Here is a 24036-nt window from a genome sequence, read left to right as displayed (position 1 = left end):
GTTTCTCTGTAAGGTCACAGAGCTTCTTGGTGATTTGAAATATCCTTATAATGTATGGTGGAGGGTGCTTAATTCCACATAAATTACGATATCTTGTATTGCTTTATTGTACTTGCTGAGGGATGTGGTGTATCAGTGTGTAATTTTGAGAAGATTGTTTCCACAAATTTAATGCTTTTATTCAAAGCTTCAAAACGTTTATGAAGATGGTGAAAATGTTGATATAATTGTGATTAAGTCAGTTTTTCAGTGAAAATTTCATATATAAGTGCTTTTACTGGATACATTCTCTTACAAGAAGGATTTGCAAGAAAATGATTCTATCAAATTAATTTGCAGTCGATAACAGTTCATTTTTGCATGTTCTATGTGTGTTAATGTGCATTATTTTGTCTGCTGATTGTGAGAATTTGGAATGGGGGATGCCAAGGAGGTGTCAGGCTATGTGTTCTTATACTAACTCAAAAAGGATTGTACAGTGCTCGGTATTGTGGCTTGTTTCCAACAGGAGTCAGCTCTTGCAGTCTGCCACTAACCAGTTAAATTGTGTTTAGTGTTTGCTATATTTTTCCCATCAACAGGAAAATCTACTTCTTAAGTAAGCAGACTGTTGCATGTTAGATGCAGGTTCTCCCAGTAAGTGTACCTGTGTGGGAGAGGGGTGATGTATTACTGCCTTCAACCAGATCTTGGGAATAGGCTTATTTGTGGTCTGATTCACAAGGCTTCTTTTGTAAACATTGCAGATTAATCCTGTATCAACTGTGAACGCACCCAAAATTCCAGACCTAAGTCACAAAGCTTTTTCTGTGAGTAGTTGTGTCTTAGATTCGACGTAAACATGACTTACTCATCAATTTCCAAGAGTAAGCCATTAGGGATGTCATTGGGGGCCCACTCTAAGCAGAATGGCCCCTCTAATGCAACCTTTCTCCCGTGGTTGCCCAGCCCAATGGTTTTGCCAGTATGGGTGCCAGTGGAAACTTTGCCAATGAGAAAACTACTTTCCCTGCATTCTAAAAATGTGGGGATACACAAAGTAAGCAGATGGAACAGCCGCACATTTTTGTGAGCTGTCTCATTACAAATATCTCTATTTCATATCACCACACATAAAGTAGTTGACAGTCACACTAGACCAATATTTTCATCATCACCATCATCTGTCAAGTACATACAAAACTCAAGCAGGCGCCAGAGTGTTAATACAGAAAAAGAGGTCTTCATGGGTTTCCTAAACTGAGAAATGGACTGTGTTGCCTGGACATGTAGAGATAGGGGATTCCTTAATTAAACAACATCCATATTAAAGGAGTGACCTCGCTTTTAGCCCACTTGAATTGGGTATTGGCAAAAAAAAACAATTCACTTCCCACTGGGAAGAGCAAACACAGGCACGGAGTTGCAGGAGTTTTGTAAAGTAAATAGAGAATCTTCATTGATTGGATTATGGGCCACATTAAGAACTTTAAAATGGAGGTTGGGCTTCGTTCTGTCAAGTATGGCAGCAACCTTTGAAGCTCCCATAGTGAACATGGGCTCTGAGTCATGGAGGAACACTTGCTGGCAACACTGCACATTTCTTGGGGGGGCTAAGGGGCGGGTCCACCCCCAAGGAGTATCTCGGAGTATACGGGGAACTCGCAGCCTGGAAATACCTAGGCTATTGTCAGCTAGAAGCCTGTGAAGTCTCGCTGAAGGCTGGCAGCATTCTCACACACTGCCCAGAGTTCCCACGCTGTCCCCTGGAGGACCAGTCCTCTTCCCCTGCTGAAGCCAAGACCAGCTGCTGGTACCGACTGAGCTAACGGAAATGGATGAACCAACACCATTACGGGCCAAACCGCTTTCTCCAGTTGGACTGGAAGTATGAACCATTTATCAGCAGTCATAGGCACAGAATAGTGAAAGAGTAAGATGGCAAGGTGTAAATAAGTAAGTGTGTGGGACCGAGGGTGCTGGAAACTGTCCTCACCGGCCCAACAGACACTGGTTCCCCATAATCTAAATAGACTGCGAACTCCGATTGTGGTATCCATTTGATTTGTTGAGGTGCACCTCGCTCAGAAGTTGATTTTGTACGCTGCTATAACTTCGCTGCTAAGTATTTGCTTTTTAAATTTTTTATCTCTTGCTTCTTTCGGCCGTGCTTGGTCCTGATTGGGCAGTTTTAGCGACGAGCCTGGGTGGAGTCCCTTGTGCCCCCAGGTACTTGGTGCATGCCGCAGCGCAGATGGGTGCAGCAGGCGCATGCAGCGGGCACACCTCAAACAAGCCTGTCTGTGCCCGTCCGTGTCTGGACATCGTCAGATGACAGACACTATGCTCCTCTGCCCCCCCACAGGTTGGTCTACACGTGTGATGCCCTTCTTGCTTTTCACTATGCTGCCCCCTCCTGTGGGAGTCACGGTTGGTCTACACCTGCTCGCCACTTCTACTGCCATTCATATCAGTTCAAAGTAAGTACTGGCCTGTCTACACTGGCACCTACCTCCCACAAGAGGGACTATAAAATCTGCAGCCTAAATTGCCCTTCCCTAGTCAAGCGCCTTGAAGAGGTGTTCGATCTTCCACAAGAATGGTCTTCCGATATTCTATTTCTTACATTTATTTATTGGCTTTCCCAGGATTCCATAGCGATTCTGGCCCTGGCCCTGCCCCCTGGGTATGTTATGATCCACCTGAACAAAAGGGAGAGTTGGGGGCATAGCATTCATTCATAAAGAATCCTACCCCTGTAGTCTCATCCCGAAGATATTTCTGACTGAAATTTTTTTTTTTTAAATTGCGCTCACTGATAACTTCACACTTTCAGGGTTGATACTCTTCCGCCCCCTGGCCCTTCCAAAGCATTCAGAGAAGCTCTGGCCCATGCAGTTACCCCCTTAGCATCAAAAAAGCTCATTTTTCAGCACACCTATTTTACACTAGAATAAGGCTGGTTCAAAAAATGCTTATTGAAAAATGTCCCCACCGCTTATTCTGTGTACCTCTCTGAGACAAAGTGAGCATGAGTGACTGAGCAAAAAGTATTGCACTGTTTCCACGTTCCTGAGGGATCAGGGTTGTCATGTTCGATAGTTGCCAAGAACTAATCTCTCCTTGGTAAGAGGGGTTTCTAGTGGCACTGTGAGCTCGCTGGTATACAGGCTAACATACCCGGTGAGGGTGTCTAGAATCAGTCCGGACACCAATCCTACAGTGTATGTTGTCTAAACATGCAGGCCCTTATAGGTTTATAGGAACTACATGACATGGTGCTGCCAACTTTGTTTTCGTACTTATTTAACGGTCAAATCTGAGCAGTTCAGTAATGCTATTCTTAGAGACCCCTACTCACATTTACCCAGAGACGTCTGAGGAAGAAGCTGCTGCGCCAGCACAATGTGTAGCCACAGCAAGGGAGGAAGAAAAGGAGGGGGAAATCAACATTTCAGAAAATGTTAGAACTGCCCTTACTTTAAAACTAGCAGACAATGGAGTCACACCTAGAGGTGGGATAGTAACCTTCGGGATTGAGGCTCACGAGTCAAACAGAACACAGGTACTCTATTCATAGGTTAAATTCCCACAAGCAGATGCACAATCAAATTGTTGGAAAACGAGGCAGCATCTGTGAGGCCTGCACAAATAACATGACACATTTGTCTTTCACTGGGAACCAAACACCCTAGGGCAGCGCCTGACTCTCAGAGGGTAGCGTTGCAGAGCAGTCTGAGGCTTACTCAAGGGAGGTGGTGTGGGCTAGTAATCGCCACTTGCAGGTGCGCAAAGATAACACTCAATAATTGATTGTCCAGTCTGTACTTTCTTTTATAAAAGTTAGAGTAAATGTATTAAACACACACACCACTCAATACTATACACCAATTTACAAATATACATAAGCTGATGGAATTACTTTGTGACATTGCATAACATCTCCACCCCTCCTGCCGGGGGGGTGGGGTCTAGTACCACCACTCCCATGTAGGCACATCATCTTGCCCCCAATGCAGTGAATTGGTCTTAACCTGGAGCAAGGGCCCTGCGCACTGGCACCATCCCAGTGGCGACCCCCCCATAACCTCAACAAGCATTAAACAGGCTACACCTGCCTTGGTGACACATGACCCTGACTGAGCATCTCCTACTGATCATACAGTATGCACCTCTTCATCTTAAGGGCTAACAGTCTGGGGTCTTCACCTAAGCGCAGCAGCAAGAATAGATGTTTAAGCACACTTTAGAATGACAGTACTCACCACATTTGGATATCATTAAAAATGCAGTGCAATTACAGCCCCTAAAGGCATCACAGATGATCACAGGATTAAGTAAATACAGTCAGATACCCTAGCAGGAGTGTCTAGCCTCTTAAATCCACTTCGCTTATGACATCACCTTAAACCAGTACTTCAGATGGAACCTCAATCTCTTGAAAAGAAATAACCATTAATAAATGCATTTCGGTGCAATTACACTTCACCTCCAGGTGATGCTCTTCTCTAGACATCCCCCACTCAACCCTTTTCTCCTTGATGCAATTATCAAAACACCCTCAGCTGAAGAACAAAAGTTCCAGCCCAGAGAGTGTTAATGCCCGTTGAGCCCTGGAGGGGTTATTCTTTTCAAATCCCCAGGACACCTAGGGTGACTTGTCTCTTCATGCTGGGGGGGGAGACTGCGCTTCTCCAGCAGCTCCCCAGATTAACAGGCTTCCAAACGCCTGGCAAGGCATTATGGGGCAAGTTTTCTCCTTTTCTTGCATATTTGATGAGCGGCTCTCCCGCTGTGCTGGGGAGAGCCGCGCTGGCCTGCTGGCGGCTTCGCCGCATCTTCAGGCCTCGCTGGGGGGGCCCGGTCCCACCCGGACCCCCAGGTAAGTCATTCGGCTCGGGGAGCCCACCCCCGACTGATCTGCCGATTTTCTGGGGCCTGGTCCCACCCAGGCCCCTGACACCTCCTTTGCCTCTTCTTGGGGGCCTCGATCCCACCCGGGACCCCCGCAGGCCTTCCACGTTGGAGGGCAGTCCAGAGAGCCCACCCCTGGCTGCCCCCGCCGGCTCCCCGCTCGGCCCGCCCCCTTGTGTGCGACCGCGGGAGCCGGCCCTTCAATTCTCGTCTGCCCGCTCCGGCGGGCAGACACGGAGACCAGCGCGCCTCCCGCTGGCCTCGGGGGAGTGCAGCGGCACTCCCCCATCCTTCCGTACTCATTCAGGGGGGGGCGCGACGGCGCTCCCCCTCACCCAGGCACCTCGGGCCCGGGGATGGGGTCCCGGGCCCCTCTTCCCATCTTCTTGGCAGTGGAGTGGGACGGCGCCTCCCGCCCCTGCCTCCTCACACGGGGCCCGGAGTTGGGCTCCCGGGCCCCTCTTCTCCTTCACCGCTTCAGGGGGAGCGCGACGGCGCTCCCCAGCGCAGGTTTCAGCGGGGGCCAGGGTGGGCTCCTGGCACCCCACGGGGGCATCTTCACGGGGTGCGCGACGGCGCAACCCGGCTTTACTTCTTTGGGGGGCAGCCCCGAGACCTGACCAACCCCGGGGGCATGACTGCGACCGGTGGCGGAGCCCCACGCGCTTCGTCGTCGGTCCCAGGCGGGGTCAAAGGTCGCCTACCTTCTCGGGCGTATATCTTGGCCCCCTGGAGTCCGATTTGCCCCATTTTCACGTCTTCTCGCCCCTGGTTGCATTCCCCAGCCACTGGGAGCACTCTCCTTTGTACTCCTGGTCTCCTGGTTCTTCTGGTGCTGTTAGGGGCCTGGGGGGCAGTCAGGGGTGTCCTCCTTCCAAATGCCCATTGCACCAGGCTCCAGCACCTTTCGCCTCAGCACACCACACCCCAGAGAGAGCTTCTCTTCCTGTGCAAGTACTTTTTAAAAGTTGAGTAGGGGGCTGGCAGGAAGTCTCTGTGTGTCCTATCAAACAGCGACACATCACTTCCCTGCCCCTGCTCCCTCCTCCTTGTCCAGCCTCTGGGTTGTTCAAACATGGCGTCGTCCAGTGTCTCTGGCCACATGGCCTCTGAAACCCAACTCCTTCCCCCCTCACTGCCTTCACATGAGGCAACCTGGTACCTGGCACCCAGAGACAGCAGTTGATGGATTGGCTTGGAGCTCCACCTATCTTTTCTACTTGGAGGGAAGATCTTCGTTCTGGGAAGAGAGGTCATTAATCTAACCTTCCTTGGCCAGACCCCCAGCCAGGGACTCAGAGAAATATGACATTTCTGGACGACCCAAAAGCAGTGCAAATATGACTTTGGACTTTGCAGAATACTCATTTTCACATCTGCTACACTGGACATTAGTGCGTATCTGGAATCTGTAGGCTTTGTGGAAGTCATTTTAGCCATGTGCCCCACATCCCCATAGGGAGATAATGAAGTAAAAAACACAGTAAAACACACTGACTTTCCCTGGCATGTTCATTTCCAGTGTATAAAGCCTATTCCATGTCACCACCCAATTCTGCATAAGTCCTGCCACACCATTCACTCTGTAGCTGCTCCTGGACTGCGCACGTTAGGAATCTCCCCTGCGCAGCCCCTACATGTGTGCACATGTATGTACACCTGTGTCTGCATGTAACCAGCACGGTGCCCCATACTCAGCTGCCTAGTCAAGCCAGGGGGACACCAGTAAAATCTCCATGCAGTCTGCCTCATTATGAGTACACTGTGGGTGAGTCCCAGATTATGAGGCTCCCCCACAGTAAAAGCTCAACAATTAGGTGCTCAAAAAGCAAAAAATCCAGACGGCCCATAGTGTCAGAACCACCTTCTAACACAAATAAATGTCATTCTTACACTGAAGATGAAATACCAGATGAATACTGTCCATATGAGGACATTGAAATTCCACTCACCTACCAGGAGCACATAAACACAAAAGACAAAGTAAATCTTGGTCCGCTCGGAAGAGACTGAGCCAATTGGCCAGTCCTTGCGGCTTACACACCACATCCAGACATTGCCACAATACCAAAGGGCAGACTTCTGTCCACTTCATAAAGAAATAATAAAACTTTACAGAAACCTGACACAGTTCGTGATGAGAACACTCACACTTCAGCCAACAAGAGCTACACAAACAGGACAAATTCAGGGATCTACCACTAAAATGACACCACAAACACTACACGACATTATTATAGATGTGAGCAAATGCTATTCTGGATAGCTAAGAAAATAACACAGCTAGAGGCAGTATTTCTGCACACAAGCCCTCAAGAAAAACACAGAATACTAAAAAGATGCTTGTCAATGGGGATAGCTCCCCAGATAGAGGATTGTACCACTTGGGGTGAGTTTTCACTCCCATACATACCAGAACTCATGGTATCCCGTCATTAACAGTAATACCAGATGTATTAAGACAAATACAGAATGAGTATGGAGCAGAACCTGCTCTGAACTTAGGGATGAAATTATTAGGAAATGTTGCCAAGGTATCAGCTATCATATTAGCTAACATTAAAGGGGATGCAGCAGCAGTGGCAATAAGCCAACTCCTGAGGGATTTCACTCCTTTACACCAGGAACGGGAGTGACCTAAAATTATTGTAGACACCTATGCTGAAGGTAGAGATAGTCTGGGAGCTAGAGCAACAAAAACTAAACTCATGGGTTGTCCTGAAAAGGATAAAACCAAGCAAGTACCTGATTCTTCCAAGAAGAGTTGGGATAATAACAATAAAAAACAAAAAACAGATCTCAATCCAGGAGTGGGTCTCCTCAAAAGGAGCCCTCCAAAGGAGATACAACCGTAGGAATAGAGATAACATTAAAAAAAAAAATCCAGAGGCACGCAACATGCTTCAGACTATACTTCCAAAAAAGAAGACAAGCCAAAATCAAAACCTCAATTTGAAAAGAAGAAAGCAGCAGGTCTTAAAGTTAGACATGCCCAGAATTCAGAGGACTGAACTTCTGAAGGGGGAAAGTAGAAGTAACAATAGCTCACCAGAACCTGATGGAATTTCTGGAGACAGCGGCGGTGAATGAGCATTTCACGGTGGAAACACCTGATACAAGGGTAAGTGTCTCACATAGGTTATAGGAAATAACACTCCAAATGGAGGGGGACAAACCATGAAAAATTAAAGGTTTCTTTTGGGAGAACTCTACTTACAGCTATGACATCCTTTTAGCTGAGAAAGATTGGCCGCCTGAAATTGTTATGGATTGCCCAAAGTGAGAAACTGTCATTTTACTGGCTTTTTCTGACCTTGTTCCAATATACTTAAAACATACATACGCGCAGGAGTAGGCGGTAGCATTTTCTCCAGCATCGCAACCATGTTGGGTGGGATGCTGAGTCACCTCACCATATAATCCCAGTAAAAACTAGTCCAACTCCACAGAGACAGTACTCAATAAAACAAGAAGCAAAATAACACGTCAGGGAGATCTTAGATCAACTTGAATACCAAGGTCTAATAGAACCTTGCACCTCTGCAATGAACAATCCTTTTTTTCCCGTAATGAAACCCAATCATTTGTACAATCTAGTTTAAAACTATAGACATCTGAACACATGCCCTAAAACATTTGCAGTACAGAATGCACACAGTACCACATTAATGAATTACATTGTGCGTAAAAAAAAAACCACATAAGACATCTCAAATGGATTTTTCTGCCAAAATATGGCGCCTGAAAGCATATGTTTGACAGCATTCTCAGCGTTAGATTCGCAGTATCAATTTTGTCGACTCCCCCAAGGGTATAAGAATAGCCTCAGGTTGGTTTCCACTAGGGTAACAGAATTACTTCCGAATTTGGATGAAGAGGCATTGTCCTATGTAGATTATATTTATCCGATGGATGATGACTTAAAGGATCACTTGACCAGGGTGAGCAACAAAATTTTGGGGTCCGCCTCTGAGGGCTACAAATTAATTCAACTTTATAAAATCAAAAATAGCCCACCTCAATGTCCTATTTTTGAGATATGATCTATCAAGTGAAGGGAAAAGCCTGGCTGCTAACTTTCTTGAAAAGTGTACACTGCTCCAACCTCCCAATCTTTGAAGAACTTACAATCAATATCAGGATTTTAAAATGTTGGCAGAACATACATTTTGTATTACGCAGAAAGAGTAAAATGTTTCTACGACTTAATTAGACCTGATTTTTCAGTTAGGCATTGGACACCGGGACACACAGATATCCTTTGTTCCCTACAAACTGACATTATAGCTTCAAAACACTTGAAGACACTCATAAATGTCTGCAACCTGGTGATACGTGTTATAGTAGAGCAATCTGGGTACACTTACCTAACCTTCAATGAAGGAGAAATGGTACCCATAGCATACAAATCACACTTGTACACAAATGCTGAAATGCGTTTTGCTTCTACAGAAAAAATACTGACAGCAGTACAGACCGCTGTAGTCAGAGAAAGAGCACTGGCTCAGGGTAAACGAATAATTGTCGTAACTCCGGTACCAGCCTTGGAGGCTGCTACAATGGCAAATGTTCCTAATGCTAAAGCCTTGCATCCAAGAAAGATACAAAGGGCTAATTCTTTCACTGCAAAGGATGTAGAATACAGATATGACCCTAGTCTAAAAACACAAGCATTCCTGCAATCTGAACAAGAATATCCTCTACCAAATGAAATAATGACACTAGATCAGTATGAATATATCACTTATACTGACGGATCTGGTCAGCCGGCCGTAGGAAGTAAACAACAATACAGCGCCGCATGTGCAATTGTAAAGTATCATGTGCAGGAAGGCAAGTTCCATCCTAGCGATACGATGACACAGTCTCTAGGAGACTACACGGCTCAGCTGGCAGAACTTGGAGCCCTATTACTGGCATGCATAAATACGGATCGAGAATTCCCCACACTGATTGTGTGTGATTCTTTTTACTGTGTCCAGTTTTACAATGTATATCTTTACTACTGGGGTAAAAATGTGTTTAAAGGCTCAAAAGGTTGCACAATCAAGAATAAAATGCTATGGGAATAGGTAGCTGAGTTGAAAAATGAACTACCAAGAACTCAAATGATACAAACGCTAAGTGGTCACGTTGAAGGGAATTCGTTGGCTAATGAAGTCACAAAAGGGGCAGTACGAACTGCTGCCGTAGCTACAATCACTCGTTCAAAAACAAGAATAGAGGGACAGATAATGGTAGCTATCATTGCTTCACGCAAAAACAGCACAGCCTTACCAAAAGGCTCTCCACTCAAGTACTCCTGCAAGTTAGATGCAAATAATATTCCATATACTCAAATTCCTTGAGTGGGGGATAGAGTAATAGCTAACATGGAACGCATATTAAGTTTAATTCTAGCTGCACACGAAGGTCTAGGTTCTGCACACGCAGGGATTACCGCAACTGTTTCTTTACTGAAGCAATGCTATTGGTGGCCAGGATTAACTAAACAGACAAAGAATTTTGTCCTAATTTGCGACATCTGCCGGCAGATGAAGGGTACCACTGTGGCGCGTCCAGCGCAGACATCATTACTAATATCAGACAGACCACTCGCTTGTGTCTATTTGCACCACTGCAGCCTCCTACAATTGGATGGGGCTTACTAGTATATCCTGGTGGCAATGGATTCATGCTCTAGATTCCTAGGGGTATGGCCTCAGCGCTCGGCTGACACTCGAACTGTTATGAAAGATTTTCGAGTCTTTATAGGGACATATGCAGTTGGCACATTACATTCTGACTGTGGCCCCGCGTTTAGCTCTAGGGCTTACAAGGACGCCATGGGTAGTTTGGGTGTTGTATTGTGGTACTTCTCTCCGTACCATCCAGAGGCAAATTCGGTTGTGGAGAGGAAAAACCGAGACTTAAAGCAATCTTTAACGGCAAGATTATTAGGTTTGGGTGGTAGATGGGTCGATCACTTATACGGGGTCCAACGAGCCCTTAATAAAATGGCAAGAAGTTCCCTAGGAGGTGTCACTCCTTACGAGATCCTATCTGGTATGAGGATGTGAGTACCTGATCTCTATTGGGAAAGCACAGTGGCGGATGAAAAAACATTTGACATCAATAAACGTTTGGCTGTTTTACAGGATCTCAATGAATTCCGGGCAATACAAAGCAACGTGCAAATAAAACGCACCACCACCGGGGAAGTCAAATTAGCCACGGCAGGACCTGTCTGGATCCCTCAAGTCAGGGATCTGGTCAGAGAAAAGATTGAGGACAAAAAAGAATTTGGGCCATAGTATAAAAAGCCTATGCCAGGCTGTCGAAGGAACAAGAACAAAACTTCTTCCGCCTCTTGTCGGGAAAAAAGAAAAGAGATTAGCCTCCATTGATCTGATCAATCCACACTATGGGGCGGTACTGAATAGTAGGCCTCATTGGCTCCTGGGTAGCCGACACTCTTCTCTCGCTACCATACAGGAAGTACAGACCCAAAGACTCATAACATTGAAGAGTCACCAATATGAAATTATGGAATTTCCAACAATGAAATTGAACTAGTTCCTCTTGAAACAGAACTTCGAAACACAACTGGAAGACACATTTCAATTCGGTCTAACACCGATCTCTACATCAATATGCCTCTACAAGAGACGTCTGCCAATTCAACAAAACCTGCTAAGCTACCAAAGATAGATCGAACTGCATCGGGCTACTTCATCGATTTTGATACTTTCTCTTTTGATTCCCAGTGTACCAGCTCCAGTTCCCCATAGGCAACAACTTCATGATTTCTACACTTTTCTGAAAAACACTTACTTAGTATCACCTTGGCTCCAGCTCTGGATAATAACTGGAATATTGTTTTTTCTGTTCTGGATTGGCCTAGTGGCTGTTTTCTGCTTATTCATGAATGGAAATATCTCCCAGAATGCTCTGCAGTATCAAATGTGTACTTGGTCCTGAAACATCGTAAACAAAGAGACCGTTTTTTCATGAACATTACAGCTGTAGCTGCAGCGAGGTTCCTTTGATGTCACTGTGTATGCCTTCGATTCATTCCAAGATTGGATCAGGGTTAGTGGTATTTTAAATCAAACAGGAGCTTCCAGGATGCTAATTTCCTAATTAGTGATTTCCTAATAGCGAATGTGAATCTGTAGGAAATCTTAGGTTACATACATTCCAATTTGTGATACCCAAATAGTAATTTCTACGGATTCACTATTTGGAAATTGCAATTTTGGAATAGATATGGGCCATAATGTTAACAAAAGAAGTGCTTACCATAAGTCGTCTTAACCTTGCATAACCGTGAGGAGAAGCCCGAAATTCCACCTTTTCCATGCTGTATTCCAGTTGGCCAACCACTAGAAGACATTCTTAGGGAACATTTACATCTGTGTGAATTAAAAAATAATATGTCACATTCTCTTCTGTCCTACATGTGCCATGTATCTTACATTTTCTATAATCTTACTTGTTTTGACTGCACGCTTCTGCGGTTGTAGAATATGTATAAAACTGACATCGGATTGTATCTGTGCAATGCTGCTGGCATTCCTTATCTCCTGAAACATAGATTTTTCCCACGTCAGTTCCGAAAAACTCAGCATCAGTGAGAACTGGCAATGGACACACTGAAAGCACAAAGAGAACATTGTGACATGTAAATTGACTATTACTTTCATAATCATAAGGTTCAAATATAAAACCTTTAATTTCTAAAAATACATACTTGCAGTGGGTATTTTGCAGCTTAGTAGACTGAAGCCTGACAGGGTATTTTCAGAAATTTGTGGAGAAGTTGGAATCCCAGTCCTAGATGTCTTCAAATAACAAAGGTTTCTAAGAGAAAAGGATGAAACCATTGCATAATTAAGTAAAATCAGAGCATCAATATTGAATGCAGCTCTAAGTTACTTTCCAATGGAATTAATTAATAATAACTTGTCTAAGGGATCCTTTCATATAGTCACAGTAGGTGATAGTTAACCACACATTGTCTAAAAAATAAAACAAATAGACAGTATTTTCTATTATTTTCCTCTGTGCGTAGTGGAGGGTGCGACATTTTATTCAGAAAGAAATGTCCAGAGTGCGAGAACTCTACTGAATAGATTTTTCATAAGTTGAAGTTGTACTTATTTATTTACTTGCAGTTTTTAAAAAGTACATCTTTTTAACCAAAAGAACAACATCACCACTTTCCAATACATGTGTGACACCCTGGTGGACCTCTTCCACAGCAAGATCTCAGCCATCTACGAAAACTTCAAACCCCAACCCTCAATTGTAGACAGCATCAACCTGCTCACATCCACAATCCCTAACCCAAACACCTGCTTACCCACTGGGAACCTCTCACTACTTAACCTTAAATCTCCATCAGGAACTCTGTGGGCTTGGGAGAACCCACAGATCCTTGTCCCCACCACATTTTCATCCTCAGGAGCAAGGCTATTGGCGAAGACCTCAAAAAAGTCCTGAACATCTCCATCACCTCGTCCTCCATTCCTGAGCACTGGAAACATGCTGATTGATGCACCTGCTGAAGAAACCATCCTCTGACCCAGCAGAAATGAAATACTACCAGTGCATATCCCTGCTCCCTTTTCCAGTGAAGGTTCTCGAGAAGGCAATCAAACAGAAACTTCCCGATCAACAGGAACACAACAACCTCCTGGACCCCTCTCCATCCAGATTCAGCGCAAACTACAGCACAGAAACAGCCCTGATCGCTGCCACCAATGACATAAGGGGCGTCCTGGTACGCAGCGAAATGGCAGCCTTCATACTTCTGGACCTGTCAGACACCTTCTACACTGTCTCTCACCCCATCTTTATCAACAGACTCCACCACATCGGAATCCAAGGAGATGCCTTCAAATGGATCACCTCATACCTCACCGTAGGAAAACAAAGAGAATCTGTCTCCCACCGATCACCTCGGAACCCAAGAAAATCATCTGCACAGTCCCCCAAGGGTCATCCCACAGACCCACCCTCTTCAACACGTACGTGACCCCCTGACCAACATGGTCAGATTGCACAGTCTCATGATCATCTCTTACGCTAATGACACCAAACTCATCCTCTCACTGTCAGACAAGCCTTCCATAACCAGAGCCAGCTTCCACATTTGTACATCGCTGACTAGATGAGCGACAACTATCTCAAAGTCAACACGGACAAGATGGAAGTCCTCTTCTTTGGGTACAACACCTTACCATGGAACAACGCATGTACAGACAATACAGAAATCAGTGGCTTGACTCATCCTCAACCTCCCGAAGATGGACCCACATCACACCCCACCTCAAGAACCTTCACTGACGCCTGATCCAGAAGAGATGGCAGTTCAAGATGTTGACCCACGCATACATCAACAAACACATAGCTTTCCACCAACAGACCAGACACCTATACTCTGCCTCTCTCTTCATCAGAGACAACCCCTGGATCTGCGGAAGCAACAGCAGAAGACGCTCCTACTCACACCTGCTGGCTAAAGCCTGGAACGACCTTCCCCTGCAGCTCAGGCCTCCTCATCGATCCAGCAATTCAGGAAAGCACTCAAGACCCGGCTGTTCGAAGGAACAGATCACCATGAAGCAGTCAGCACTCCAGCGCCTTGAGACACTCACAGGTGGTTTGCCATGCTTTACAAATCCCTGAAAACTGAGGAACGATCATTCAGGAAGGACCTAGATACAAGGGCAGGAGAAGGAACTAATATCAAGAGGGTGAGAACCATACACCTGAGAAACGCACATGATCAAGAGGACCAGGTAGAACATGAAAACTGAATTGGCAAACCAGAATCAAGATATGCCCACAAGAAAGGGACCATACCCTGACAGCGAACATAAAAATCCAGAACCCAGAATGTCACTGTTGTAGAAAGCAGATGTATCTATTTTGCGGTTTTATATAGCGCTAGCTGTATCCAAAGGTATCAAAGCTCTTTACATGTTATGAGGGTGTTTGATTGGAGTACTGTTGCACAGAGAGAGAGCCTACTCCAGAGCACCACCCTCCAGCAGGGATGGCTAAGAGGCACCTAATGTCAATGAAGAGATCCAACACCATTCAGAGGGAGGCAGATGCAGTCATTTATGCACCAGTTACTCCCAATAGGAAGCCAAGAAAGAAATCAGCTGAAGCATTATTTGATATAGAAGGGGCACAATGCTAGGGTCAAGGCCACCATTCCAACTGGGGAAACCACACATCCAAGTGATTCAGCATGGATCTCAGAACCAAGTGGCCACCACCCATAATGCAAGGGTATGCCAAAATGGCCGGGACTGTAATGCCCCAAAAGAGACTCAGAGTCCACCAAGCCACAAAAACTCACATGGAGGGACTCTCAATTGCACACAAAGGAGGCCAAAGAACAGGGATGACACCCATAGGAGGAATGCTCATTAATTCAAGCCAAGAGGGCAAAAGGCACATGGGCTTGTTCTGCAGTGAAGGCTATGGGCTGCTCCCCCACTGAGTAAGTGCCACAGTAGATGTAAGCCTTCTCATTAGCAACTGAAAGAAGAAAATATGTATCAAGTATGGAGCTTATGTAGAAACTTCCCTTTCCACGAGCTGCAGTGCTTCCTTCCCAGTCATGTAAGAAAGAAAGGCAGGTCGCTCACAGTCACCATTGCTAACCTCATAATCACACTGAATAGCCTCGAGTGATTTAAGAAGCCCATCCGGCTTGAGTGAAAGTCAGGCAAGACCACTTAAGGAATCCAAGCCACTCAAGATGACCCTCGGGACTTGTGATGTCACTGACATGAAATTCTCGGTGACCCAATGCACATCCATCTCAATCCATAGTAGGAAAGAAGAAGACAAGGTTCCAAAAAGAATAGCTTTACCAACCTCATGATACCAACTATAAGGCCCACAGGAACGCTCACACACTCACGTGAGTTATATTTAAGTTGTGTGACATACCCGTTGATTGTTGTCAGCAAGTGTCTTGCAGAGGATAATTTTAGTTCTGAATCATAGTGAGAGTGTGTCTTTATGGTAGACTTTTTGATGGCTTCTTCTTCTTGTACTTTTTGAAAGCAAGAGGAAGATGTGCTGTTTTATTTGACAGATGATCTCCAATGTTCAAGATTTTTTCTTTGAGATATGTTTTTACTTATATTGTTTTCTTGTATAAAGTCAATATTGTGATCATATGTATGGAAAGCTGTATATGTATCAGAAATCAGGTATAAACAAAATTGTAAAATTGTAAATGAATTTTTAAGGATTTTATGGTATAACCTTAACTCAAAACAACTTATATCACATTTTAATTAACAGAATACATAACACTAGATTGCAGGTTTTTTTTTCTTCCTATAAATGTATTTAATCGTTATGGTAATTTAGGATTACAAAAATATCTAATTGCGATTTGAAATATTTCCCCTTACCTTTGTGACTGCACTTTCCATTCTTTTATTAGGAATGTAAAAAATAAGCAGTTTGGATAGTAGGTGCAAATCTTCTGGCATGTACGGATATCTGGAGCATAAACACTTGTAATATTATCTCCAGAAAAGTCTCTGTTCTGAAAAATGTCTGACATGCAGCCTGTAAAAAAAACAAAAGAACAGAACTGGTAAACCAGAACTTCATACAATGATCATTCTTAAAGATTGTGTGAGGGTTAGACAAATTTAACATCTTTGAACGAATTCATAAGAATATTTGCTAAAACATAGCTAAAAACATTGCGCATTTAGTGATTTAGACTCTGGCATTGGTCCTTCGTTAGTCGTCCACCATGGGGGCAGAGGTCATGATCCCTGCCACTTGGGCAGGGGACCGTCCACTTTATGTGGGGATCCTTGCCTGTCTGGCCGAGATCTGTGGTCTAAATGGAGCCAGGGCCACATTAGTGGAACCCTAGGCTTTACTCTTGACACAAGGTCCCCTCATTCCTAACTTCAAAAGATAAGCTCATTTGCAAATTTCCACTTTTTCTCAATTAAGAAAAAGAAACATCTACTAAAACCTACCCAAATGAAAACATTAGCTCCTTCATTAATAAGTTCTCATTGAGACTTTGATAACTGTATACCCTATAGGTGCTCCTCAATCCCATCTGGCCCTGGTAAAAGCTGTGCTTCATTCCCCAGCAAGATATTTTTTCTAGGAGAAAATGCCGTCATTGAGAAATCTATATTGACTCCCCACCGAGATGAGGATCAAATGGAAAACCACTCCAATGGTATCTACCTAAACAAACCCACAAATATTGTCACCTTGCTAACCACTTTAGAAGATAAGGAGGATTCAAGAATAACATCTCCTACCACCAAAACCTGTCTAACCTTTGTTGCTGTTATCGGTGAGTTTGTCAACCTTTTCATATTCTTCTTCTGGTTCACAATATCGTTTTGTGTTGAGCAAATGAGATCTCAACCTGGCCTTTTCTCTTTCAGGAAGTTGTTAAAAGGCCAGCTTGTATGCCTCCTCTTGAACTTATTCTGATGCATTTTAACAGATGTGAAATAAAGTTTTCTGACAGACCTCCAATGTTTCTTACTCTTAACCTTTTGTAATTTTTTTTGGGGAGTTTTAAAAAGACCTGCCTGTTTGACCAGTAGCAGCTCCCCTCCTCCCCTCAGCGCCTCAAGACCCTCACGGTGAGTAGAGCGCTCTACAAATGTTTGATTGATTGATCGATAGCACAAACTAGACCTGAGACTTCGGGTATCAGAGCACTTTACATGAACATCACCTTCGTTAGAAATGGACACATTCACTTTTTTAGGCACGGGGAGATTAAGTGATTTGCCCAGAATCACAGGATGTTGAGCGTCCTTGCCGAGACTCAAACCCGGTTCCCCAGCTTTGAGGTCGACCGCTCTAGCCATAAGGCTACATCCTCATCCTCTTATCTAACTTTCTACGGTCCATGTTAATATGCTATGTGTAAAGTATAGCAATACCTAGTTGAGGCAGTAAAGGTATTAAACATTATAAAATACACGAAACAAAGCTGGTATGTGGGCACAAAAAGATAACAAATGTTTAATTAATAATGTATTTAAAAGGCAAACCACTCCTTAGCATGACTCAGAATACTGCCCACATGGGATTGGTATCCACATGGGATAGGTGCACAAAGGAAAGCTACTAATGAAAAATATACAGGGTAGATCAACTACACAAATCTACAAAAAAGGTAAATCAACAAAACTACTATCTAGTCAGAAGAACAGATTCATTATAGTCTTAAACAGGTACCTGCCAATAAAGGGTAGAGGCAATAATAAAATAATCTTCTGCAGCATTCAGGACTTGTAGAACAATCAATTCATCAGGAAGCGAGGTGGCTCAGTATACATACCACACATTAATTATGTTGTTTATTGTATATGCCCATATAATGTCAATGAAGCGTCTCTACAACATATGACTGCATAAGTGGTCATACAGGGTAGATGTACTGGCATAAATATAGCACTCCAACATAATCCGTGCTAAAATGTTATAGAATTTTTACCAGAGGAACAATCTGATAAATAGAACATTCATAACTCATAAATTATCTGTTGTGAAAGGGATGTGTGTGAAAGATGAGTGTGTGTGAGATGACTGCAATAAAATTCAATATCATATTTTCTCAAGGCCGAAAAGAAACACATTAAGTATTTGCATTTTTGATTAGATTTAGAATGAGAGATTAGTAGTTACCAGCCGTAGAAAGTCCACAAGCTTTTAGGGAGAATCCAGAGACCACATTCTCAAGGAATCGTATTTTTGTGGGTGTTCCTTTTAAAGTGTATTTAAAGTAGCATGCTTGCCTAAAAAACAGAGATTAAGAAATACATATGTTTATATGAATAATTCACAACAATATTTGCTTGAATACTTAACGACCTGATCCATTATTTTCAAAAGCAAGCTTAGAAAAGAACATGGTGATCTTTGAGATGATCTGTTGACGTTTTATTTTCGGGGATTGCTTGAAAAAAAGGAGTTTGGAGCTAAATCTGCTTTCAAAAATGAATGATGACAATACTGAGCGTACTAGGCAAGCACTGGGGTTTGACATCCACTTTAAACCCAATTATGAAAGTGCTGCTAACTGAGAGGACAGGAAAAAAGGTTGGTTGTCATTGTAGTGGACATTTGTTTCTCTTTCTCCCTCTATGAAAACGTATCAGTTATTTTTGGAGCTACAACCGTAAATATTGTGAACCTTCTGTTAGTTCTCAAGTACATCTCTAACAGTCGGCAGATTTACCAGTGGATTCACTGCTTTTGCTGGTTATTCTCTAAATTACTAAGCTGGGAAAGGGTAGACGATGAAAAGAGCTGTAATTAATTCACAAACTAACAGGGGGTATACGTCTTCTCAGAACTAAAGACAACGTTCTGCTCGAAACAGCAGCATTTAAGAGGACGAAACCCTTAGTCAGTCAATCTCTGGAAGTATTGCAAAGGTCAGAAACTCAATTTCACTAGTCAGCAGAGCGATTTAATCCTTTGCCATCTTTAAATAAGATCTGAAAGACTGGTCCAACTCACGCGCAAGGTCTACCCTTCAGTCAACGTGTTTTATTTCTACATTACACTCCATGTAGCTGTTTGTCATTTGGAAATATGTGTGTACTTTTTCATCTCTTATTGTATCTTTTTGGCTTGTATGTAGCAGACACCGCCAAACACCACAGTTATTTAATGATTAAAAGCAAATAATTGCTCCTATCTCCATTTGGCTCTTTACATTTGTAAAGTAGACCTACATTTGGGATCTATGCCCAGCTTATACCTTTTTAGGTGCTCAGACCCCTTTGCTCATCTCTGCTCTACATGAAAACCATCAGTAAATAAATAAATACATTACTGGCTGGGATTTTCAATACACTTACTAGATCAGTTCCTTATCTGGTCCTTAACTTCATGTGAAATATGGTAGAATAAAACAGTGACAATTTTCGTAGCCGTTTGGTACCTGTTTATGCACATTCAAGCACTTGTTTTAACATTCAGCGCTTTTTTTTACTCCCACATATTTCTAGTTATACCGTGGAGCACAAAACCTGAGCAAACAAGCATATTTTACATGAACATCACTTCCCCAAAAGTGGCATCACAGGCGTAAGGTATCATCCACCTTCAGCCCTTCAAAACCTTCCTATTTGCTGCTGTGAAGCAAGAGGAAGAGTGGGGATTTGAAACTACGGAAAGTAAGCAGATCTACTAAAGTCTTTGTTAACTTCTGTCCCTGCTGCTACCTTTAGGACCTCTGAGGCCAAATGCAACAAGGGAAGTGCCGGGGTATCAATAGAATAGACAGACATAGAAACTTCTGCCCCCATATCTTCTAGTTGATGTCCATGACTATTTATGACCCTCCCAAATTGACATTTTAGTCCGGGGATCGGTGGTATCAATTGCATATTGCACGCTCAAATGTTTTTAATCCAGGACATGGCGGTCATGGTGAAGTGTGAGATTGATCACAAGCCTCTACATTTATCTTTCAAACTTAAGTACTTTATTGTGAACAGTGTTTCACATCTATCGGCTAACACTATGAAACTGCTCTCTAGTTTATAATAGAAAAGGGCTGATATGGGAGGGAGTGATTTCAGATGATGTTCCTTCTACTCTATGCAAGCATATTCATAAAATACTGGAGCGCTATTTGACTGGCCATAGGGATTCTCACAGTAACAGAACCCTGCATGCAAGCCTGGTTGAAGCTTTCTTACCCTTGCTGACCAGACCTTCTGTTCTTAAATGGAAACAGACACTCGACACACCTGTGGTGTGACTGCAATTGCCATAAAGTCAACACTTGTGTTGCTTCTGAAATGAAAGTTAGATGTTCATACAGCATCAAAGCTTAAATATTACAAGGCGCTTTTAGAATGTAAAAGGGTGTGGGTGGACAGTCAATGGGAATAGATTTTGGAATCATCAAAATGTAAACACTCTAGGACATTTTGGTAAATAGTCTCAAAAATACATCGTACTTATCCCTGAGGACCACATAAACTCAAAAACAGTGCAAAGGCAGCTAGCCATGATAAGATTCCTGTCACCTTGTAAAAGTCAGAATTTCAGATTTGGGGCCATTTCGCCCTGATCTTAATGAATGCTGTTCTGTAGGGTAACCCTCTTGGTTTGGCACTGAAATCGTTCCAATACGCAAGAAAGGCTGCCACAAAGTTCCAGCTAACTACCAATCAGTCAGCCTTATGGACTCATCATTAAAAGTCTTTGGCAGGTTGATGTTCACAAGGTTTAAATCTTTGATAAATCAGAATGCTATTTCCTCATATTGTCAAGCAGGTTTAAGGAGGAAGCTAAGTACAGTTGGTAAAGCCTTAGGTTTTACATGATACCTAAACAATATATTTCTCTTTAAAAATAACTTGTTTTTGGTCTTTGTGGACCTTTAGTCCGCATTTGATAACATCTCAAGATATATGTTACGGACTTCACTGTCAAAGAAGGCACCTCCCACTGCAAAGTTAAATACACGGCAGCAATTATGCCAAGATAAGCTGGGGCGTGGATGGTGAAACCACTCAACCACTTCCAGTGAGGCAAGGCTTCCATCAAGGGTGAGTCATACCTAAAAATGTGTTTACTTTATACATTATTCAAGTAGTGGCATTCTTACAATCATGTGTTAACTGAGCACCAAAGCTTGGGGGTACGAAAAGTTCAACATTCTTGTTAGCAAATGAAGCTTTACTAGTGTCCCGTACTCTAGATTGGAAATGAAAAGTCCACTGGATAGATTTTTTAGTCTTTTGTCATCAGTCAGGGCTAATAATCAAAAGTTTAAAAACAATGTTCAGTTACTTCACACGAAACATGAATAAGCTTATTTAGGCAACATGCCTCTTTAACAGGTGTCTGATTTTGTTATGCGGAACTCTGTTGTAATTGATGAAGCTGCAACACAGTAACACTTTTAACATCAAGTTTATTCGAGAATAATGTAGTCGGACACAGGCACTACTGCCATACTCTCACCTGGAGACACCATTTGAGCGCTCCACTGAGAGCAAAGCTATGCCCTCTCATCTAGTACATTTCAAGAGTCGGAAGTTCTACCAATTCAAACCACTAAACATAACATATTATCTCTCTTTTTTTTAACAGAACATACACAGTCCAAAACCCAGCCCAACCAAAATACACAATAACAAAACCTCCCTAAGAATGACCTTCAAGGTAATACTGTACCAAAACCCTATCTGAAGAAAAGATACTCTAAAACACTAAACAAAACCTATATCACAAAAGAAACACAGGAATGCCCATTATCTCAATTTCCGTGGTATATCCTTCTCACGTGTAGACCTTTGTAGTTCCATAACAGTGGATCCCTTTTTAGAAGCTGAAAAACCCACTGACCTCTCCATGTTTATCGTGCTGTGAGACCCATTACAGTGTTACCACACATCCTCTCGACAGAAACTGAATCACTATAACCCAATTCCCCTTTCTTCACAAAATCAGCTTTCTTAGCGCGCACCACTTCACCAGGGGGAAATACTTGTTTTCTGGTAGACATTTTTACATCATACCTGACTTCCATTTTATTCTGTTCTTTTTCCACTGTGTTTTTCTGATCAACACAGCTCCTGACTTTGTTCTGTACTGCTTTAGACAACCGTAACGGATACAGTATAGATGTGGATTGACGCCCTCTAAGCAACTCGAAAGGAGGCACCTTGGTGAGTGAATGTGGCTTGGTTCAATAAAACCACAACATAGATTTCATTGCCTCCTCCGTGTCATAGCCATTCGTTCCCACTTTAAAAATTCCACCACAACCCTATTACTTCTTTCCAATAAACTATTAGTTTGTGGATGGTAAAGCAAGCTCTTTAAATGTTTTACCCCTAATTTTTTTGAAAACACTTCCATTTCATGATCCACAAACTGCACTCCATTGTTCGACAGTAACGATTCCAGGAAACCCTCCCTCATGAAATGTCCAGCATTGTTAGCAGTGGGATTTGAAAAAAATTGAACATCAGGCCATTTGCTATGGTAGTCCATTAGTTCAAAAGCGTAATGCAAATGACATGGAAGAAAATTATAAGGACCAGCCATATCAATGACTACTTTCCTCAATGGCCTCTCAGGTAAGGGTATGGGTGTAACTATCTTGTACCCCTTTTTGGATCTGATACACGCAATGCACTCTTTCACCGCCAACTCAATATCCCTATCCATAGGGAGCCACCGATAGTGAGCCCTAATCCTTCTTTTGGTCATTGTTGAGCCCAGATGGCCATAATGAGCGTTGTTAACCAATTCATTCATATAGCGGAGGGTGGCACACACTAATCATAACTCATCACCACTTCATCCTCTAAGGAGAGGTCACCTTCAATTTTGCCGAATGGTTGGGTATCAGAACACTAATTTCTTTCTTTAGGCCATACATTCACAATGCATTTGTTGACCGTTTTCAACATTGTGTCATCATCTTTGGCCCTCCTCCATTTGACCTCACTACATGCTTTCATCTCAACAGCATTCCCACTTGTTATGAAGCAGTCTTCCTAGTCATCTTCAGGATCTACAGTATCCAAATCATTGACCGTTAACCTCGAGAGAATGTGCGTTCTCATGTGTTCGATTTTGTTAGTGTTAAAGGCTCCCCCTTTTTTCATCTGTGTAGGGAACTCAGTTTGCATGTGCTATAGCGACAACTCCATGACAGCTAGGAAGTTTTTAAGGGACCTATATGCTCTAGCTCCTAAAAATCAAATATTATTAGATTCTACCCTGATTGGGACGTGGGACTAAGTGAGCCTGATAGTCTGTCAATATCAGCTCCAGGACAAAGATAACAACAATTTATGCAGAAACGAGGAACAACTTGACAACCCCTAGCCCTCCTTGGACAATTACAAGCTACACCTAATCTCCAGATTTTCCCTAATGTCTGAATTTCTCCCTGTATTCACAACAAGGGGTCATGGGTACCATCTGTATCAACCCAGCGGTCCAAGAGAATTACACCTCTCACTCCTTTCAGATACCAACAGTGTTAAAAAACCAGTATCACTGGAAAAACCCTTTTAGACAAAAAAAATAAGATCAGGGTGCTGGCTCTATATCACACCCAGGGCCTATGCGTACCATGTGTGTCACGCC

The 24036-nt window shown here is 43.2% G+C and overlaps 1 protein-coding gene across 1 annotated transcript in view; it reads right to left on the bottom strand.

Annotated features, from left to right (window-relative positions):
- Positions 1-846: 846 nt before the first annotated feature.
- Positions 847-24036, bottom strand: part of LOC144821628 (plasma kallikrein-like) — a 182373-nt gene continuing 159183 nt past the window's right edge. Inside the window, exons 5-10 of the mRNA XM_078678867.1 lie at positions 18592-18701; positions 16320-16479; positions 12626-12735; positions 12368-12527; positions 12175-12287; positions 847-1016 (exon numbers count right to left, since the gene is read on the bottom strand). Of these exons, the coding sequence (XP_078534993.1) occupies positions 847-1016; positions 12175-12287; positions 12368-12527; positions 12626-12735; positions 16320-16479; positions 18592-18701 (823 nt within the window). The remainder of the gene's footprint in view (positions 1017-12174; positions 12288-12367; positions 12528-12625; positions 12736-16319; positions 16480-18591; positions 18702-24036) is intronic.

Source organism: Lissotriton helveticus, chromosome 2_2 (genome assembly GCF_964261635.1).
Source record: "Lissotriton helveticus chromosome 2_2, aLisHel1.1, whole genome shotgun sequence".
NCBI lineage: Eukaryota > Metazoa > Chordata > Amphibia > Caudata > Salamandridae > Lissotriton > Lissotriton helveticus.
Note: the sequence above shows the minus strand (reverse complement) of the source record. Positions and strands in the feature narration are given on the sequence as shown.